The 20,510-nt window shown below is 38.6% G+C and overlaps 1 protein-coding gene across 3 annotated transcripts in view; it reads left to right on the top strand.

Annotated features, from left to right (window-relative positions):
• SLC9A9 (solute carrier family 9 member A9) overlaps positions 1–20,510 on the top strand; it is a 530,083-nt gene that overhangs the window by 276,566 nt on the left and 233,007 nt on the right. For 2 of the 3 annotated variants that reach the window (XM_033090158.1, XM_033090169.1), the window contains exons 9-10: positions 5,158–5,214; positions 10,153–10,241. In XM_033090158.1, the coding sequence (XP_032946049.1) occupies positions 5,158–5,214; positions 10,153–10,241 (146 nt within the window). The remainder of the gene's footprint in view (positions 1–5,157; positions 5,215–10,152; positions 10,242–20,510) is intronic. The other variant, XM_033090162.1, reaches the window with a different exon arrangement.

The raw sequence follows: 20,510 nt of genomic DNA, 5'->3' as shown, positions 1-20,510 counted from the left end.
TTCGCTTGCCAATTAATTTGAATGTAACTGTGTACCTCTTTGTGGTTTCTCAAACAGCTCTTTTAGCTAGTATTACAAAGTGTTGTTTCTAGTTCTTGTTCAAAATTGCATAAGTGAGTCTCTGCTGCCAGCCCTTTGGGGATCTTGCCTACCACTGAAATCTCACTGTGCAGACACTGAAAAGCAACCTTGTGCACATACATGCGTCAGAAACTCCTTTTATTTTCTCTAGGCCACTTCTTGATTTCTTTCAGAGTTCCTTATTTATTTTAGGTCTCAAATAGTTTTGAGCCTGTTCCACTCCCTGTAGACCCGAATGTATGTACTTGGTTCCATTTGTCATTGATACAGGGCCTCATAAATACAACTTGAATTCAAGAGCTCAGACATGAACTTAACAGTTGCATTTCATGACTGTTTTTTGGGGGGTTTTTTGTTTGTTTCTGTATTTTGTTGTTTTTTTGCCAGCGGAGATGGAAACAGAATAATCAGTTTTTACTTTTGTTGGGGAAAAAATGAAGTAATGTTGGCCAACAGAGGATAGATATGTGTATACTAGGTGTTTTGTATTTCTAATTTTTATGAATACTGGGACTAATAAAACATGTAAGATAAATGCTTTTGTACTAATAATAATTAGTTTGACCATTCCGAGCATAGAGTGTATTAGTTGCTTCTTCTATTAAGTTTTGTATTTTAAAACTATAATTATTAATTCTCTGTGTATTTATTCCCTATAATGGATTGAAATCCAAAGTGTGCTGATAAACTGCCTGCTTCTCATACATGCTCCGTGGCCTCCTATCACTCACCTTGAATTCCCTGCTGTGGACCCCAGACACTTCTGATCTTTCAAGACCCAAATGCCTCTGTATCCTTTGTAAATCTGCATACGTGCCCCATCTCTCTTCCACCTTCCCCAGCCCGAAAAAAATTACTCCCTGTCAGGATTCCTATTTTCTTGTCACTACATTCTACCCGCTATTAGATGCCTTTGTATACATGTTTTCTCTGTCAGGAGACATAACGCTGCTTCAGGTCTGAGACTGGGTTTATTCATTCTTGTATTCCCACAGCCATGACTTGTGCTTTGCTCATTAAAAGACTTCAATAGATAAATAGCATTTGAATGGCTGAATGGCAGATACCCAAGTTAACTTACAAAAATCTGGTACTTTAACTGGAATGTTACTGAGAATTGTCTAAGTTTGGATTACTAGGAGTAAGAAACACATTTTCACCAGATTTTTCTGGTGCGGGAGTTAATGTGGAAGAGAATGCAACAAATAATGATTAAGGGCATAGAATATGTGAGACCCTACTAGATGCTTTGTGTTTCTTTCCCCAACATCTTGTTAAACAGGAAATGTTAGTGTGTTTATCCCTGAAGTGAGCTTCTCTAGGTTTTTCCTTCTTTTCATGTCCACTTCCTTTTATCTACTTCTAGTAATTTTAGCAAAACCTGATATTTACTTACTCATTAGTATTTAATTTATAAAGCATTTTAACTTATATCATAGTGCTTTATACTTATAACACATCTGTAAAACACCTGAGTGCTATCCAAATGAGAAAATTGTGTCTTAAATGGGTGAAGCCATGGGGCAACATCACCCATATTCTACCTGCAGCCATTGGCCAGAGAATGGCGGCCTGGGAAGGATGGAGACCGGAGGGACCCCAGGCCTGGGAGGCACGGACCACACTGTTACATTGCAACTCTTCATTTTACTGACCAAAGATATTGTTTTACATGTTCTCTTTGGCTATTTTTTTTCTTTATTAACTTTTTAATTCTACTTCTTTGGGGTCCAGTTTTGTGTATCTCATCTAGCTTCTTGAGGTAAATAGTCCATTTATTTTACTTTTTTCCTAAAAGAACGCATGTAAGACTATAAACTTTCCCCTGAAAAATTCTTTGGTTTTATACCATTGGTTTTGATAAGGAATGTACTGTACTTATTCTTATTTATTTCTATATGAGCTAAAATTTCAAATTCGATTTCATCTTTAACTTCAGTATTATTTAGAAGAATACAATTAAAAATCCCTAGTGGACACATTTTTTTTTTTAATTAAAGTTTATTGGGGTGACAATTGTCAGTAAAGTTACATATATTTCAGGTGTACAATTCTGTAATACATCATCTATAAATCCCATTGTATATTCACCACCCAGAGTCAGTTCTCCTTCCATCACCATATATTTGATCCCCCTTACCCTCATCTACCACCCCCACCCCCCTTACCCTCTGGTAACCGCTAAACTATTGTCTGTGTCTATGAGTTTTTGTTTCTCATTTGTTTGTCTTGTTCTTTTATTGTTTTTGGTTTGTATACCACATATCAGTGAAATCATATGGTTCTCTGCTTTTTCTGTCTGACTTATTTCGCTTAACATCATAATCTCAAGATCCATCCGTGTTGTCAAAGATGAAATGGTCCTATTTCATCTTTTCTTACCGCCGAATAGTATTCCATTGTGCATATACCCCACAACTTCTTTATCCATTCATCTGTTGAAGGACATTTTGGTTGTTTCTATGTCTTGGCCTCTGTAAATAAAGCTGCAATGAACATTAGCGCACACATGTCTTTATGGATAAATGTTTTCAGATTTTTTAGGTAGATACCCAGGAGAGGGATTGCTGGGTCACACGGTAATTCTATTCGTAATTTTTTGAGGAACCTCCACACTGCCTTCCATAACAGCTGCACCAGTCTGCATTCCCACCAACAATGTATGAGGGTTCCTTTTTCTCCACAGCCTCTCCAACACTTGTTACTATTTGTCTTGTTCATGATAGCCATTCTGACTGAGGTGAGGTGATATCTCATTGTGGTTTTTATTTGTATTTCTCTGATGATTAGTGATGTAGAGCACTTTTTCATATGTCTATTTGCCATTTGTATGTCATCTTTGGAGAAATGTATCTTCAGGTTCTCTGCCCGTTTTTCAATTGGGTTGTTTCCTTTTTGTTGTTGAGTTTCATGAGTTCCTTGTATATTTTGGATATTAGCCCCTTATCGGAGGCACTGTTTGCAAAAATCTTCTCCCATTCAGTTGGTTGCCTTTTTATTTTGTCGATGGTTTCTTTTGCTGTGCAGAAGCTTTTAAGTTTGATATAGTCCCATTCATTTAGTTTAGCTTTTACTTACCTTGCCTTTGGAGTCAAATTCATAAAATGCTCTTTGAACCCAAGGTCCGTAAGTTTAGTTATGTTTTCTTCTATACAGTTTATTGTTTCAGATCTTATACTTAAGCCTTTGATCCATTTTGAATTAATTTTGGTACATGGTGACAGATAGCAGTCCAGTTTCATTCTTTTGCACATGGCTTTCCAATTCTCCCAGCACCATTTATTGAAGAGGCTGTCTTTTCTCCATTGTATGTTTTTTGCTTCTTTGTCGAAAATTATCTGTCCATATTTATGTGGTTTTATTTCTAAGTTCTCAATTCTATTCCATTGGTCTATGTGTCTGTTTTTCTGCCAATATCAGGTTGTTTTGATTATTGTTGCCCTGTAGTACAAGCTAAAGTCAGGGAGTGTGATACCGCCAGTATTGTTCTGTTTTCTTAAGATTGCTTTGGCTATTCGGGGTCTTTTGGGGTTCCAAACAAATCTGATGATTTTCTGTTCTATTTCTTTAAAAAATGCCATTGGGATTTTGATGGGGATTGCATTAAATCTGTATATTGCTTTGGGTAATGTGGCCATTTTAATTATGTTGATTCTTCCAATCCATGAGCACGGAATGTCTTTCCATTTCTTTGTGTCTTCTTCAATTTCTTTTAAAAATGTCTTGTAGTTTTCAGCATATAGTTCTTTCAGATCCTTGGTTAAGTTTATTCCTAGGTATTTTATTCTTTTTGCTACAATTGCAAAAGGAATTGTTGTTTTTATGTCTTTTTCTGAGATTTCATTGTTAGTATATAGGAATGCAATGGACGTTGATTTTCTAGCCAGCCACATTACTGTATTCGTTGATTGTTTCTAATAGCTTTTTGGTGGAGTCTTTAGGGTTTTCTATATATAGCATCATGTCATCTGCAAAGAGTGACAATTTAACTTCTTCATTCCCAATTTGGATGCCTTTTATTTCTTTCTTTTGCCTGATTGCTCTGGCAAGGACTTCCAACAGTGTGTCGAAAAGCAGAGGTGATAGGGGAAAGCCCTGTCGTGTTCCTGAACGTAGAGCAAAGGGCTTCAGTTTTTCACCATTAATTATGAGATTAGTTGAGGGTTTGTCATATATGGCCTTTATTATGTTAAGGTATTTTCCTTCTATACCTATTTTATTAAGTGTTTTAATCATGAATGGATGTTGTATCTTCCCAAATGCTTTTTCTGCCTCAATTGATATAATCATATGATTTATGTCCTTTGTTTTGTTTATGTGATGTATCACATTGATGCATATGTTGAACCATCCTTGTGTCCCTGGGGTGAACCCAAGTTGGTCGTGATGAAGAATCATTTTAATGCATTGTTGCATTCGATTTGCTAGAATTTTGTTTAGGATTTTTGCATCTGTATTCATCAGAGATATTGGTCTGTAGTTCTCTATTTTTTGTGTTGTCCCTGCCAGGCTTTGGTATCAGCGTAATGTTGGCCTCGTAAAATGAGTTAGGGAGTACTGCCTCTTCTTCAATTTTTTGGAAGAGTTTGAGTAGGACTGGTATTAGATCCTCTTTGCAGGTTTGGTAGAATTCACTAGTGAAGCCATCTGGTCCAGGACTTTTGCTTTTGGGAAGGTTTTGGATGACTGATTCAATTTTGTTACTGGTGATCGGTCTGTTTAGATTTTTCATTCTTCATAGTTCAGCCTAGGAAAGCTATATGTTTCTAGGAACTTGTCCATTTCTTCTAGGTTATTGAATATGGTGGCATATAGTCCTTCATAGTATTCTTGGTGATCCTTTGTGTTTCTGTAGCGTCCATGGTAACTCCCCCTTTTTCATTTCTGATTTTGTTTATTAGTGTCTTTTCTCTTTTTATCTTAGTGAGTCTAGCCAAGGTTTTGTCAATTTTGTTAATCTTTTCAAAGAACCAGCTCTTTGTCACATAGTGAACACATTTACATAGCTATACTTTTTTGTTCAATTTTACAACATTGTTATCAAAGGATGTGATTTGTTTGCTTTCTTTTTTATAGAGAGAAAGAACTTATTTAACTACTTGATAGTAAAATGTATCATCAGTTTTATCCTATGTAAGTAATTTCTTTCACATTCTAGTATTGCTGAGATTAAGAATAAATAATTTAAAAATAAAGAACAAAATTTTAAACTCCTCATATGTCCTTGCTAGAGAATTTTTCCATGAAACTAAAATTGCTTCATAGAATCATGTCAATTCTGGAAAGTCACAGAATGAAAATATGGATAATAAAACACAAACATATAGTTTAAAAATATTTTTATAGTTAGCAAAAAACATTTATAAGCCAAGAAAAATTGTAATAAAAAACATGTTGATCCTCTAGAGCTGTCTTCTAATTGTCCCAAAAATGCTTAAGGGGCAAGAATAAGGCAAAACTCTGTTTTTGAGATTATACTAGGTCAAAGCCAAGCCACAGCCACAGTGATACTTAATACCTAAATTTGGTTAGAGATTTGCTTCTTCAATGTGATTCTAGGGCCAGTAGCATGGACATCCCTGGGAGTATGAAATGCGCAGTGTTGGGCTCCGTTCCACTTACTGAAGTAGACTCTGCATTGTAATAAGGTTCCCAGGTGATTTGGTTGTACAATTAACATTGCAGAGACAGTAGGTAGCGTTCTGGAATCTCTCCTGCCTAATGCAGGTTCTTGGGCCACAGTTGTGCTTCCCGTTGGGGTCAAGTAGCTTCTGATGTACAGGGGACAGTAGGATGCACTTTAAATTAAGCACAGCTGGGAGTGACAAGGACAAGAAGACTGAGAGGCAAGAAAGAGACAAGAAAGAAGTGGGTTTCTCTGAGGTGAGCTGTGTCTGTCACTTGGACACAGACGTCAGAATTCATCATTTTCAATGTCCTTTGAACTGAAAGTTTGAGGTCTAGAGATTTAGAGACATCCTTGTCTATGCAGAGAAGACATCCTGAGTTTATCTCTATACCTCTAGCTTACTTGGGAAAAAAAGGTTTTATAATTAGTAGGTGTGGTGATGATACTTTTAAAATTTTTACTTTAGAAGCATTGTCTGTCTAAATTTCAAAGAATATTTGAAAGTCTATAAGTTTATCTTGTCTTTACTTTTTGAGACAATTGGGCTGCCTGTATTCAAAATGTCTACAGGTTTCATTTGAAACCAGTATTATTTCCTTGTCCTGAAATTAGAAAAAAGAAGAAGAAGAAAAAAGACAAACTTAGGTGTTAATCCTAGTGAATTAATAATATAATATATAGGAAAATAACAGACTCACAGAATTGGAGGATATCCAAACTTCTACTTTACGAAAAGAATTCTTTCTACAAAGCTCTGACAGATGATCATTCAACTCCAACATTTCAAATAATAGGGAACTTCTCACACTTTAAGGCAGGTGCTCCTCGGTGGGATAGCACTCACATTTTGGAAAGATCATGTGACTGAAAATCAGAAGACACATGTCAGAGTCTGGATGATCCCTCTTTAATAGTTCTAGGCCTGACTTACTCCTATCCCCAGCCACTTGTTCCAATCTAGTGGCTCAAACTCATCACTGTTTAAAAATACCAATCCCAACCATACGTAAGAGTGAAGTAAGATTGAGTCCAGTCCTTTGGAACTTGGCATGGCATCTCAGCTGCCATTGGTATCCCCCACTGTAACAGTTATAACAGAAGGATACAAGTTGTATCTTATTTCCAGATGACAAACTGGCAATGGTTTCAGAGAACCACCAAGATTTAGAATGAGAAGGGACCCACAAGAGGGTACTGGTCAAGATCCAGTCAGGAAAGAGGAACTGGCTGGCTATTGGCAAAGTTTAATGCAGGTGATATAGAGCTGAAAAAGCTCTCTGACTATAGGGGACGCTGAGAACACAGAGGTAGTATTTGCAGGAAACAAGTATGTGACTCCTGAGACAGGAAGTGCAAAGGGAAGAGAATCTAGAAGCTCTTAAGAGAACACCACTGAGCTGGGACCTTGACCTCTGAGAACACAGCCTGTCTGCTGCTGCTTTCTCTGAGGGAGTCCCCTAAGGCTGTTCTGGAAGTGCAGGAACAAACCAAAAACAGAAAACAGGGCTGGAACCAACGGCCAAAGCCATGGTGAAGAAACACTACTGACAGGAATGAAGGCATACGGGAAGGAGCAAGGCCTTTTCTCCTCTCCTGCATCTCGGCCTCTCTGGGCTCCATCCTGGCAGAGCACAGCAGCTCTGGCAAAGGAAGATGAGGGAGCAGAGACCCAGTCCCAGGATTACAGAGCGAGCCCAGGAGGGGGCGTTGGAGCTGAGAAACTAGTTTGCGGAATGGCCCAAAGAACACTGTATCCCCCTCCCTTTCCTTTGTACACCCGGGAATCTGAGATCCAGAGCATGTAAGAGAGTTGTCTGGGGTCCCACATAACAGTGGGTGTAACAACTAGTGCTAGCGGGCATAGGGGTGTAAAAATATAATAGCAAGTCAAATGCACTTTTGTAAGGTAGAAAATTGGCAACTCTGAATCTGTTTAGATGGCAGAGAATTTGATAGATAATAGAGGCATTTAGATGAGACATTTTCAAAACGTGTTTTGGCTTGTAAAAGGCATACTAATTATAGTAATTTGTGTGAGATAGTTAATTACCAAGGTATAGAATTACGATTATGTAAGCTAACACTACGGGTCAGATCGACTTAGCTGCTTTAACTACATCAAGCCTCTGGTCATAAAGGCACATTCTTCATTGTTTCTTCCTTGTGTGTCATATCCATACTGAACTCAAAAAGTACTAGTAGAAACACTGCCTGTTAGTGTTCTAACAGAGGCAAGAAAATGAAAACTATTGGAGTTACTAGGGAGAATGTTCTCAAACAAGATGCCCAGCGAGCTCAGGTATGTCATCTTCATCATCAAATCTCTGACTATTTCCCTGTGACAGCAGAAATGATATTTTTAGATAGTTTAAGATTACCTTCAACTATTCAGGGATGGTTTAAGGCAGGCAGAAAAGAACAGGGAGCTTGTGGAATTTAAATCTCAGCTCTGCCACTTTCAAGGTGACCTTGAATAAATTAGTTTCTTATTGGTTACATGGAGATAGGAATATTCATTAATGTATCAAACAAATACTGCTGTAATCCAGGCAAAAAAAAAATGATGGTGGCTTGGAAAAAGGTGTTAAGGGTGGAAGTGTTGAGAAGTGGTTGGCTTCGGGCTAAGTTTCAAAGGACAAGCCAACAAAATGGCTGATGTGCAGAGGAGAAGTAAAGGGTGGTCCCAAAGTTTTATAATTGAGAAGCAGGAGCAATGGAGATGCTGTTACTGAGAAAGGGAAGACAGGTGAAGGAGCTGGGTAATCTCATCATGCTCAGCCTGTTGTGAGCTAATCAATTAATGAAATAAATAAAATAATGTAAATAAAACTCACACAGTGTTGCCTACAGTAGGTGTTCAGCCAACCTTAGTGCCCTACCTATCCTGTGGAAAACGTCTCTGTATCCTCTTCTTGCTCTCAGAATGCATTTATGCACAACCCACACATGCTCCCACCTTTTCATTCACTCCTTCTCCCCTGGTCAATATACGGTCAAAATATTTCCACAGTGGTGGGAGGGCCACCTAAACCTCACCCAGAAAAATCTCCAGGAGACTACATAAGCAGCAGAAGTGGATAAATTACATTTTTAAAGAAAGAAAGACAAATATTTGATACCAAAACAACCTTCATGGCAATCCTCCTATATTTCAGGGTACCTGAAGGGCTTCAGTGCCCTAAATGTTTCCCTGGCTTTCATTGTTTTTCAACATAAATTCTGTGAAGAGTAGTAAAATGTAATATTTTATAAGCATTTTTCCTTAGAATTTCTGAAGAGAAGCTAAGAGACTGAGATGTTACCCAAAAATCTATAAAAATGCTTAGTGCCTATATAAATTTTTTGGCAAAAATTTCTGGTTATTTTTATTCTTTTGCCTAAAATTTTGATGCATGTAGAAAAGAAGTAAGTAATGTAAATATCTAGGTACTTGTATTAGGTAAGTATGTCTCAGCAGTATTTTATCCAAAGCCAAACCAAAATATAGATGGACGCATATAGTCTACATATTAAAAAATAAGCTTGGTTCTTTAAAACTTTTTATTGCAGATTCATTTGAAATGTCAGTATTCAGTTCACATATCTCTATATGCTTAAGAATCGTCAGCCTTTAATTTATGAGTGTTTTTAGTTGAAAATATTCTGCTGCTTAAAATTCTATTCCATCCCCTTGGTTTGAGTTGAGGAACACTTGCATCTTGCGTTTCCCCAAAGCCCTAATCTATGCCGAATTTCCCATGAGTAACTGAGTATTTATTCCAAAGTAGAATGCAGCCCCACCCCAGCCCTGGGGCAATAATACAGAGACTAACAGAGCCTAGGGAAAAATTGGTCCCATGGTGACTACCCCTCGGTCCCCAGGGAGCGTCTAGTGTATGGGAGGCTTCATGTAGCATTTAAAGCTGGGTATAATAGAGGCAATCAAGGGCCTCTCTCTCTTTCTCACCTGGCAGGTCAGGGCACTGGCCAGGACAACTAAACCCTTGTAGATTTCTTAGGTTTGTGAGTCATGATTTTTAATACTAAATTATGGTATGATAGGAGCTTCTTCAGATTCCTCAAAGTCCACGATGAAAAGCAAATGTCTGACGAGATATGATAGCTTTTAATATAAGATATAGCTGGTAGTTGGCATTGCTATGAGAAGTTGACTATACTGTCTTTTGTTCATGTTTTCCCAAGCATAACTTTCCTAACTCATGACCAAAGGGTCAATTATCCTCGGGGAGAATCTACTTCTTACCTTTTATTTAGGTTTTTTTCTTTAAGTTTTATCCTGCTAGACCCATTCTTAAAGCAAATTTAACCCTTTCATTATCATAGTACTTACCAGCTGTTTTAACTCTGCTGACACCGAGTCCTTCTTCTTCCTGGGATAGTGAAAACCTTTGACTTAGGTTGGGAAAAAAATTGATTTTGACTGGCGTGTTTTTGAATTCCAGGGATAGTCGCTGTTCTCTTCTGTGGAGTCACACAGGCACATTATACCTACAACAATCTGTCATCGGATTCCAAAATGAGGACTAAACAGGTAAAAGAAAAGATTCACTACAGACTTCATCTCTTTTCTCAGTGTAATGGTTATGTAGCAATGCTGGCAGTGCACACAGAAAGCATTTCATTAGCAAAGGAGGAAAGTAAGCTTAAGGTTTCATTATAGGCTGGGTATTTATAGATTTTTTTTCCCTCCAGGATAATCATTAACAATTCTCTTGGTAAGCAAAAATATAGTTATAATAGTCTTTCTTTCCTGAGAAATGTGGAACCTAGACTGTCAGTCTTTAAAATGAAAGGCCTACAGCCAGTAATAATTCAGTCACTTACATCTAAAAGCATTTAAAAGCGTGTGAGATTGGGTAGTTATATAAAGAGAAGGAAATGAAGAAGAATAAGGAAGCGATGTTTGGTCTTTAATTGGGTACTTTTGCTTCCAAGTAAACCCAATTGCCAGTTGTTACATGAGCAGAATGTATCTTCCATATGCTAAGAACACATCTGTTTGGATATTTGCACATGAACACTCAGATTCCTTCCACAAACATTTCCTGCCAGCCTCTCTGTGCCAGGCATTGTGCTAGGTACTAGGAATAAAAGGACAGATAGTATGTGACCCTGCCTTTAAGAGGTTCATTATCAAGTCTATTGAGGAAGATACAGTGTATGATGGACTGCGAGAGAAATATCTCTATAGGGTGTTAGGGAAGCATTCAATAGGGCGTTCTCCCGTAGTTGGGATTAGGAAGGTGAAAAGAAAGTTTCCAGAGATGATGCCCAGGCTGGAGATTGAAATACAAATAGAAGTTGATTAGGCAATCATGTGGAATGTAGCAGAGGATTAGAAGGTAGCAGGAGCTTCATTTGAGTCCAAAGTTATAGCATTGACAAAAGCTCTGAAGCAGTTGATTGAAACACTGTAAATTGTTCTGTGTGGCTAGAGAATGGGGTAAGGCCGAAGCCACTGGGATACAGTGAGGGATGAAACCATAGATATGGCCAGAGACCAGCTTGCAAAAGGACTTCCAGGGGAATATTACTCAGTAATAAACAAGAATGAAATCTCACCATTTGTGACAACATGGATGGACCTAGAGGGTATTATGCTAAGTGAAATAAGTCAGACAGAGAAAAACAAATACAGCATAATTTCACCTATATTTGGAATTTAAAAAATCAAAACTAATGAGCAAACAAAACAAAACAAAAACAGACTCAGAGAAACAGAGATCCCAATGGTATTTGCCAGAGGGAAGGTGGGTGGGGGGATGGATGTAAAAGTAAAAGGGCAATACAGTCGATAACATTGTGATAACTTGGCATGGTGAGAGGTGGTTACTAGGCTTAGTGTGGGGATCACATCGTAAGGTCTATAAATGTCAAATCACTATACTGTACACCTGAACCTAATATAATATAGTATGTCAACTATATTCTAATTTTAAAAAAGAAATTAAAAAAATCCCATACCTTGTGAATTCTATAACTTTAGACCTCATCCTAAAGTTAGTGAGGAGTAGCTTAAACAACAGAAATTTTTCATCTCACAGTTTGGGAGCTACAAGTCTGAGATCAAGGTGTTGGTAGAATTCGCTCCTTCTGAGGGCTTTGAGGGAGAATCCATTCTCTGCCTCTCTCTTAGCTTCGGGTGTTTTTCTGGCAATCGTGGTGTTCTTGGGCTTGGAGACACATCCTTCTGGTCTCTGCCTTTATGTGAATGTGGCATTCTGCCTGTGAGCATGTCTAACTCCAAATTTCCCCTTTTGACAAGGACACTATTCACATGAGATTAGGTGTCTACCGCACTCCAGTATGACCTCGTCTTAACTCAACTAACTACATTTTACATTTGCAATGACCCTCTTTCCAAGTTAGGTCATATTCTGAGGTACTGGGGGTTAGGACTTCAACATATGAATTTGTGTGTGTGTGTGGGGCGGGTTGACACCGTTCAGCCTAATAAGGAGAAGTCATTAAAATGTCTTAAGCGGAGTAATTTTAGGACAATTGGATTTCCATTTCAGAAATATCTCTCTGCCAGACAAGAGGAGCGTGAGTCAAATGGCATTTGTATCAGTGAGCCTTTGCTGTGTAACAAACAACCACACAACCCCAGTGACATCCAACAATAAACATTTATTTTTCACACATCTGCAGGGTTCAACTCTTTTGAGGTGGGTTGATCTAGGTGGCTGTGCTTGTCTCAGCTGGGCTGATTCATGTCTGTGGGTTTGCTAGTGCTCTAGGGCAGGCTTAGCTGGATCACTGTATACAGTGCTATATGTTTGTCATTATTCTCTTGGCAGAAGCGTAAGCCCAAATGTACAAGTCCATTTCAAGCCTCGGCTTGCATCACATTTCCTAAACATCCTATTGGCTAAAGAAAATCATATGGCTGAGACCAAGGACTAGAGTCTCAGAAAGTCACCAGCACACAGTGAGAGAATGCTGAAAAGTTTTATGGCAAGAAGCATGAATGTAGAGAATGATGAAGAATTGGACCAAATGATTGCAATCTATCCCAAAATGCAAATGGAGGTGAAAAGGCTCCTATAATAAAGCAAATGATGCTGAGGATATCTGATGTGATATTGGAGCAGTGGGAGTGGAGAAAGCCAAAATGATATTCTAACCAAAACCTGTGATAGACTATGAATTTCTAAATAGATTTTGAAAACTTACCTTAGAGCTCTCTAAAATGGTGATGGTTTTCATCCCTTTCTCTTTGTCACGTGCCAAGCTCAGCTGGACCTTACCCTATCTTCCACCTACTCAGGGACTCTTCAAGGTCACTTACCCCTCTGCCTATCAGAGGAATCACTAAGATGCAACTTCAGAAATTTTAAGTACTCCTGATTAACACAACAAACAAAAAAACCTGACACTCATACCTAAATACCTCCACTCTATAGTCTTTTAGGATCCTTTTAATTATGGAAATGACTAGCATTCTGCAGGGTTTAAAGGGAAATGTCTTGGGATGGTTTTTTCTGACCCCATCTGGTTCCCTGCACATTTGTATTCTGGGAAGCTGAACTCCCTTTAGGGATATGCACTTTTAATTCATGGTATCTAGACTGCTCAGCATAACTTCAAAGATAAGTCATCTCATGGTGAGCCAACAGCATTGCACCTCAGGGAGACAAAGCCAGTATCAGGGTTCCACAGCGTTCTGTTCTCTGAATGACTTGACAAGTGCTCCCTGATGGACTGCCAACATCCATTCTTACAGCACTCCCCTTTGAGGAAGGAGGTTTTTATAGGTGCATTCTTTAACATCCAGGTAATTGCATTGCTCCATCTTTGTTTCCCCCATTACCTTCTTTCCTGCGTTCCTGGTTCATAGGAGTAGCTTAATGAATGTGAATTCCATTCCCTTCCCTTCTCATACCTTTCCTCACTTTTTTTCTTTCATGATCTGTCATTTTTCTATTTATTTTTTCTCTCATAATATGTGCATATGTGGTATAGATACATATTTATCCACATGTGCATATACATGCATACATATACACACATATTCCCCATTCTAGTATACAGAGTCTGAGGTCACCCCTTTGAAAGAAATGAGATCCAACCTTTTAATTAACTTCACAGATCAAAGGTCTTTGTCCACACCTGCAGCAATGTAGTAAGGAAAGTTCAAATTCCATGTGATAAGCAATAGAAATTAAAAAGAATAGCTGAGGCAAGTATTGTACAGATTGCCATTATTTCCTCTCTGAAACTGGCAAAGGTCTGGAAAGTATTATATGAGGACCCATAGTATAGAACACAGTATCTTCCTCTGCATCTCCCCGCATTATGTTCACTGTCAACGGGAGAAGTAGCAGTTTCACTTTCAGCCTCTGTCCCCAGGACCGGTTAATAGATGTAAAGGAAGTCAATGAGTGAAGCCGAGGAAAAATCCATGAAAATCAACTTTGTGTTATAAAAACCAAAGGCGATATGATTTACAAAGAAATTTTATTCATGGACTGTACCTATACCAGCTAATCAAATAGCTACATCTGGATACAAAGACTTTGGGGGATTATATATCCTTTATAGCTTCAAGAATTAGAGTACCTTTCTAAAATTGCTTTTTCACTTTAAAATATGTTCCAAAATTAATAATGACCTCCAGGTAGGTGAATTTATTTTCACTATGGAAAGTCATGTAACATCACTATATGTCAGGCACAAAGCAGCCTAACGGAGACACTCTGGCTCTGTACCCACCATGAGGATTTATTTATATTTTGATAGCAAAGTATTCTATTCAAGAGTATATGAACATATGTGGTAATCCCTTTCCCTGGACTCAAAGAGGTTCTTTCGCTTAAGGTGTGCACATCTAGCCCTAGAGCTAGACAAATACTGGAAGCCCTGACTCTTGCCCTAGAAACTAGGAACTGTTAGAGACACTCGAGATGGACATCAGCACACAGCTATCTGCGAGCCTAGAATGCTCAGCCTACACCACCCAGAAGACTGCATACAGACCCCATGACCCCACTCACACAAGTCCAAGCCTGCTTCCCAACCCCTTCCTCCCTCATGCTCTTGCCCCCTCAGCAGGCCTGGGAGCTGGCAATCTGGGCCAAACTCCAGGGTGTTCCCAGGGTCTTCACTTTGCCTGAGGCTAACTTGCAAAACCATGTACCATCCCTTTTAACTAGAATTTCTCCTTCCCTTCCTGTAGTTCCACCTAAAAATTACTTCCAACAGATACTTCCAACAAGGGCATATATGAATTTAAATAATTAACATTTATTATGCATTAACATTTACAAAGTACTTATCTCATTTACTTTCTATTTACTTTTCTACCTAAGAGGTAGCTCTTCTTACCTGGTATTTTCACATGAATGATTACCTTCATTCATTCAACTAATACTTTTTGAGAGCCTATTTTGTGGCAGTCACTGTTCAAGGTGCTGGGATACAAGAGTGAACAAAAAACAATTTCTAGTAGAGATTTATAGTAAGCAAAATATATAAGCTAAATATGTAATGTGTTTATGGTAAGTAAAAGGCCAAGAATCAAGCAGAGAAGGAAGCTAGGAGTGAGTATCTAGGGAGGCAGGGTTGCAGTTTTAGATAGGGTGGCCAGGGAAGGCCTTAATAAGAAGGTGAAACTTGAAAGAAGTAGAAGTTTATACATTTGGGCCAGAGCTGTCCAGAAATGGGGAATGACAGATATAATGGCCATCTGGGGTAGGGTGACCAATGTGACTGAGGGGAAGTGGAGAGTATGAGAGACAATAGAGTATGAGAACAGTGACAAGGGATGGGTCGTGGAGAGCCTGAAAAAGGTGGAAAGACACTGGAGCATTTTACTTATAGGCATGGCGTGATATGATTTAAATTTTAAAAGAATGGAGCTGCCATTTATTATCCAGGGAAGACTGCAAGATAGCAGTTTTTGGGGACAATTGGGAAATGAGTGTTGACTTGTTATACTTGGGATGTGTATTAGTCAATAAAGTGGAGCTGTTGAGTAACCAGTTGGACATAGAATTCTGGAGTTCAGGAGAGAGGTCTAGGCTAAAAGTTTAATTTTGGATGTCACCAGCATAGAGATAATATTGAAAACATGAAACTGGATAAGCTTCCTAAGGGAGTAATAGAGGAGAGATCCAAAAACCAAGCCTTGAGCCACTCCAACAATAAAAAGTTGGAAACCAGCAAAAGACAGTGAGAGGTAGTAGCCAGCAGGGAGAAGTAAAACAAGAAAGTATAGTGTCCTGGAAATCAAATGATGAAGAGTGTCTCAAGAAAGAGCACAGTGGGGACTTCCAGTCAAGATGGCAGAGTAGATAAACTCTGTGCTCGCCCCTTCCCACTACCACATCAAAATTATTAAACTACAGAACAACCACGTTTGAGAACTGCCTTTAGTCTAGCTGAACAGAAGTCCTACAACTAAGACTACACATGAGAAGCCACATGAAGACTGATAGGAGGGGTGGAGATGCATAATGGATAGGTCCCATCCATGTGTGGTGGTTAAAAATCAGGAGGGATATATATGCTGTGGATGTCCCCCCCTGAGGAGTGAGGGTGGTCCCAGCCCCACACTAGGCTCCCCAGCCTAGGATTTCAGTGCCAGGAAGAGAAGTCTCCATAACTTCTGGCTGTGAAAACCAGTGGGGATTGTGGCTGAATAAGACAAAGGGCGGCTGGAGTCCCAGGTGTTCCTCTTAAAGGGCCCCTTCATGGACTTATTTATTGATGGACTCACTCATTCTGAGCTCCAGCATCAGGGGAGCAACTTGAAACACTCCAGGGACAAAGAGGGAGGAAATGAATTGTCTGGTCTGAAGATGATATCTGAAGGGGCAGCTTTCCCCCAGACAGAAGTGCTAGAAGACATCATTGTTCCTTTGTTGAGCCCACCTTGACCCAGCCTGCAAGCACAGGTGGGCGTCAACTCTAAGTCTCCGTCAACCTGGTTAATACTCTTCACCATGCCCTGGTGATTCCCTGAGACTCCTCCCCACCCTAAAGGGGGCCTATCCAAGCTGCTCCCAGTGGCTTTTTCACACAAACAGCCTGTCTTGGCTCATTACATGGACTTTCCTAAAGTCTCTCAAAGGTTTAGAAACTCCAGACAAGCAGTGTCTGGCCTCAGCATGCCCTGTACCTCTTGATAAGTGGCCTCAAGCCCAGCACTAGTGGCAGACAGCCTCAGTTCACAGTTTAGCTTCTCCCAGGGGTCTCTAAGCCTAGCACAAATGGCAACCATCTGTAGATCACTTTGTAGCTTATATCAGGTGGTCCCAGGCTGGGCATAATCAGTGGCTGACCTTGGACTGCACTAGAGCCCCTCTCAAGAGGTGCCAAAACCAACACGCACCAGTGGCAAGCTTCAGACTACACCAGAGCACCACCCAACCACCTCCACAAATAACTCACCCAAAGAGCACACCCTGTAGGCACCAGAGCCACACTAATGCAAATCCTGCTCCGTGGAGGTCAGCCCCTGCATTATAGTTATAGCCAGTCCTCACAGCCAATAAACATGAGAGTCAATCTCTCCCACTGATGTGCCAACAGCAATCAAGGCTCAACTACAACAGGAGGGCACATACAACTCACACAAAGGACATACCTTTGTATGTGGAGCACCCACCTCAGGTGATGAAAAACACTACATCACTGGATCCCACGGGACACTTACCACATAAGGCCACTCTACCAAGACTGGGAGATGTAGCAAATTGCCCTGATACATAGAAAACACACACACATGTGGACACACACACACACAGAGGCAGTCAAAATGAGAAAACAAAGAAAGCTGTCCCAAATGAAAAAAAGAGAGAGAGAGAGAGAGAGAGAGAGAGAGAGAGAGAGAGAGAGAGAGAAGAAAAGAACAGAACTCTAGAAAAAGAACTAAATGAAATGGAGATAAGCAATCTACCAGATGCAGAGCTCAAAACACTGGTTATAAGGATGCTCAGTGAACTTAGGGGAAGAGTAAATGAACTTGGTAATAACTGTAACAAAGAGATAGGAAATATAAAAAATGGAGATAGGAAATTCAAAACAGAACCAGTCAGAAATGAAGAATACAATAACTGAAATAAAGAATACATTAAAGGGCATCAACAGATTAGATGAAGAAGAGGATTGAATCAATGATTTGGAAAACAAGGTAGCAGAAAACACCCAATCACAAGAGAAAAAAAAATGAGTGTAGTTTAAGGAGCCTCTGGAACAACATCAAGTGTACCAACATTTACATCCTAGGGATAGCAGAAGGAGATAAAAGAGAGCAAGGAACAATGATTTGAAGAAAACCTATTTGAAAAAGTAATGATTGAAAACTTTCCTAAACTGGCAAAGGAAATAGACATCCACGCACAGGAAGTGCAAAGAGTCCCAAACAAAATGAACCCAAAGAGGCCCACAACACAACATGTCATAATTAAAAAGTCAAAAATTAGACATAGAGAATTTTAAAAGCAGCAAGAGAAAAGCAGTTAGTCACCTACAAGGGTGCTCCCATGAGACTGTCAGCTGATTTCTCTAAAGAAACTACAGGGCAGAAGGGATTAGTAGGAAATATTCTACAAGATGAAAAGCAAGGACCTACAACCAAGGGTGCTATACCCAGCAAAGCTATCATTTAGAATCAAAGGACAGATAAAGAACTTCCCAGACAAGAAAAAGCTAATGGAGTTCATTACCACCAAACCAGTATTACAAGAAATGTTAAAGGGTCTTCTTGAAGAAGAAGGAGAAGGTGAAGAGGAAAAAGATTTAAAATATGAATAATAAAATGGTAATACCTACACACATACCAATAATTTCTTTAAATGTAAATAGATTAAATGCTTCAACCAAAAGATATAGGGTGGCTAAATGGACAAGAAAACAAGACCCATAATATGCTGCCTACAAGAGACCCATTTCAGATTGAAAAACATACAAAGACTGAAAATAAAGTGGTGGAAAAATGTATTTTATGCAAATGGAAACAAACAGAATAAAAATCTGGGGTAGCAATACTTATATCAGACAAAATAGACTTTAAAACAAAGCCTGTAACAAGAGACAAAGAAGGACCTAGCAATTCCGCTACTGGATATTTAACCGAAGAAATATAAAACACTAATTAAAAAAAAAGTTGCATCCCTATATTCATTGCAGTATTATTTACAATAGCCAAGATATGGAAGCAAGCTAAGTGTTCATCAATAGACGAATGGATAAAGAAGATGTGGTAGATGTATACAATGCAATATTACTCAGCCATATAAATAGTGAGATGTTGCCATTTGAGATGACATGGATGGACCTAAAAGGTACTATGCTAAGTGAAATAAGTCAGACAGAGAAAGACAAATATCATATGATTTCTCTTATTTGCAGACTCTAAAAAACAAAATAAATAAATAATAAAACAGAAAAAAACTCATAAATACAGAGAACAAACTGATGTTTGCCAGATAGGAGTGGAGTTGAGGAGATTGGTGAGAAAGGTGAAGGGATTAAAAAGTACAAATTGATAGTTACAAAATAGTCACGGGGGTATAAATTACAGCATGGGCAATATAGTCAGTAATATTGTGATAACTATGTATGTTGTCGGGTGGGTACTAGGCTTATTGTGATGATTGCTCCATAAGTTGCATAAATGTCTCATCACTATGTTGTATACTTGAAACTAATATAATATTGTCTGTCAACTGTAATTGAAAAACAAAATATTTTTTAAAAGAGGACAATGGATTGTACCAAATATGGCTGAAAGATTAAGTAAGATAAAGAGCATGAACCATATTGGTGGAGTGTCAAGGTAAAAGTGTGATTATAGTGGGTTCAAGAAAGAATGGAAGGAAAAAAATTGGAATGTGAGAGTATAGACAACTCCTTCAAAGGAGTATTGTTGTGAATAGAGAGCAGAGAAATGAGAAGTGAGTCCAAAAGAAAATTCTTTTCATTTTCAAGGTGGAAGAAATAACAATACATTTTCATGCTGATGATAATTACAGAAAAGAGATGACTGTGTATTATAGGGTTTGCCAAGGCTTATAAGTGGTAGAGGCAAATTTTGAATATGCTTTTTTGACTTTGTAGTTCAAACTATTTTGCCTTTTACTGAATATTCTTTGATTATAGATGGGATAGTAGCAATTGTGAGTCTTAGCATCATTTATTCAGTCAACCTTGAATGGATGGATAGATGAATGAATGAATGAATGAATGAATGAATGAATGAATGAATATCTTTATTATACTTTCAGCTAATTCAGATAATTAGTCATTTATCTTATATTCAATTTTATCATCTTTGAAAATCTACCAATTTCAGTGCATTTTAACGTTTTTACTAAAATACAGTTTGGTATAGACATAGATATTTTCATGTACTTATTTTTGAAAAGCCAGATTCCTTGTCTAGCATCTATGGGCAAACAATGACATCTTCATTATAGCATATTCTTTCCAGGTGCTTATGTTATTTCCATTCCCCCAGATGATATTTTGAGTATTTATCACCATTGAATGGAAAAACAGCAATGCAAATCCAAATTTAAATTTCCCATAAAAGATAAGGCAGCAGGAGCCAAATTGGACGTGTTGTTGTAAGGAAACTTGGAATGTGGGACAGGCCAGATGATATGGTTGGTAGACCTCTTGACTGAGAGTCCAGAAAGCTGGAGTTCGCCGCTCATCTCTATGACTGGTGGTGGGGCTTTGGATAATCCAATACCTGTGAGCTTCAGTTTTCCCATTTATAAAAATTAATCACTGAAGTATATGACTGGGTTTTAAGGACTGTGCTCTAAACCTAATATTCTGTGATGTAACA

Source organism: Rhinolophus ferrumequinum, chromosome 2, assembly GCF_004115265.2.
Source record: "Rhinolophus ferrumequinum isolate MPI-CBG mRhiFer1 chromosome 2, mRhiFer1_v1.p, whole genome shotgun sequence".
NCBI lineage: Eukaryota > Metazoa > Chordata > Mammalia > Chiroptera > Rhinolophidae > Rhinolophus > Rhinolophus ferrumequinum.
Note: the sequence above shows the minus strand (reverse complement) of the source record. Positions and strands in the feature narration are given on the sequence as shown.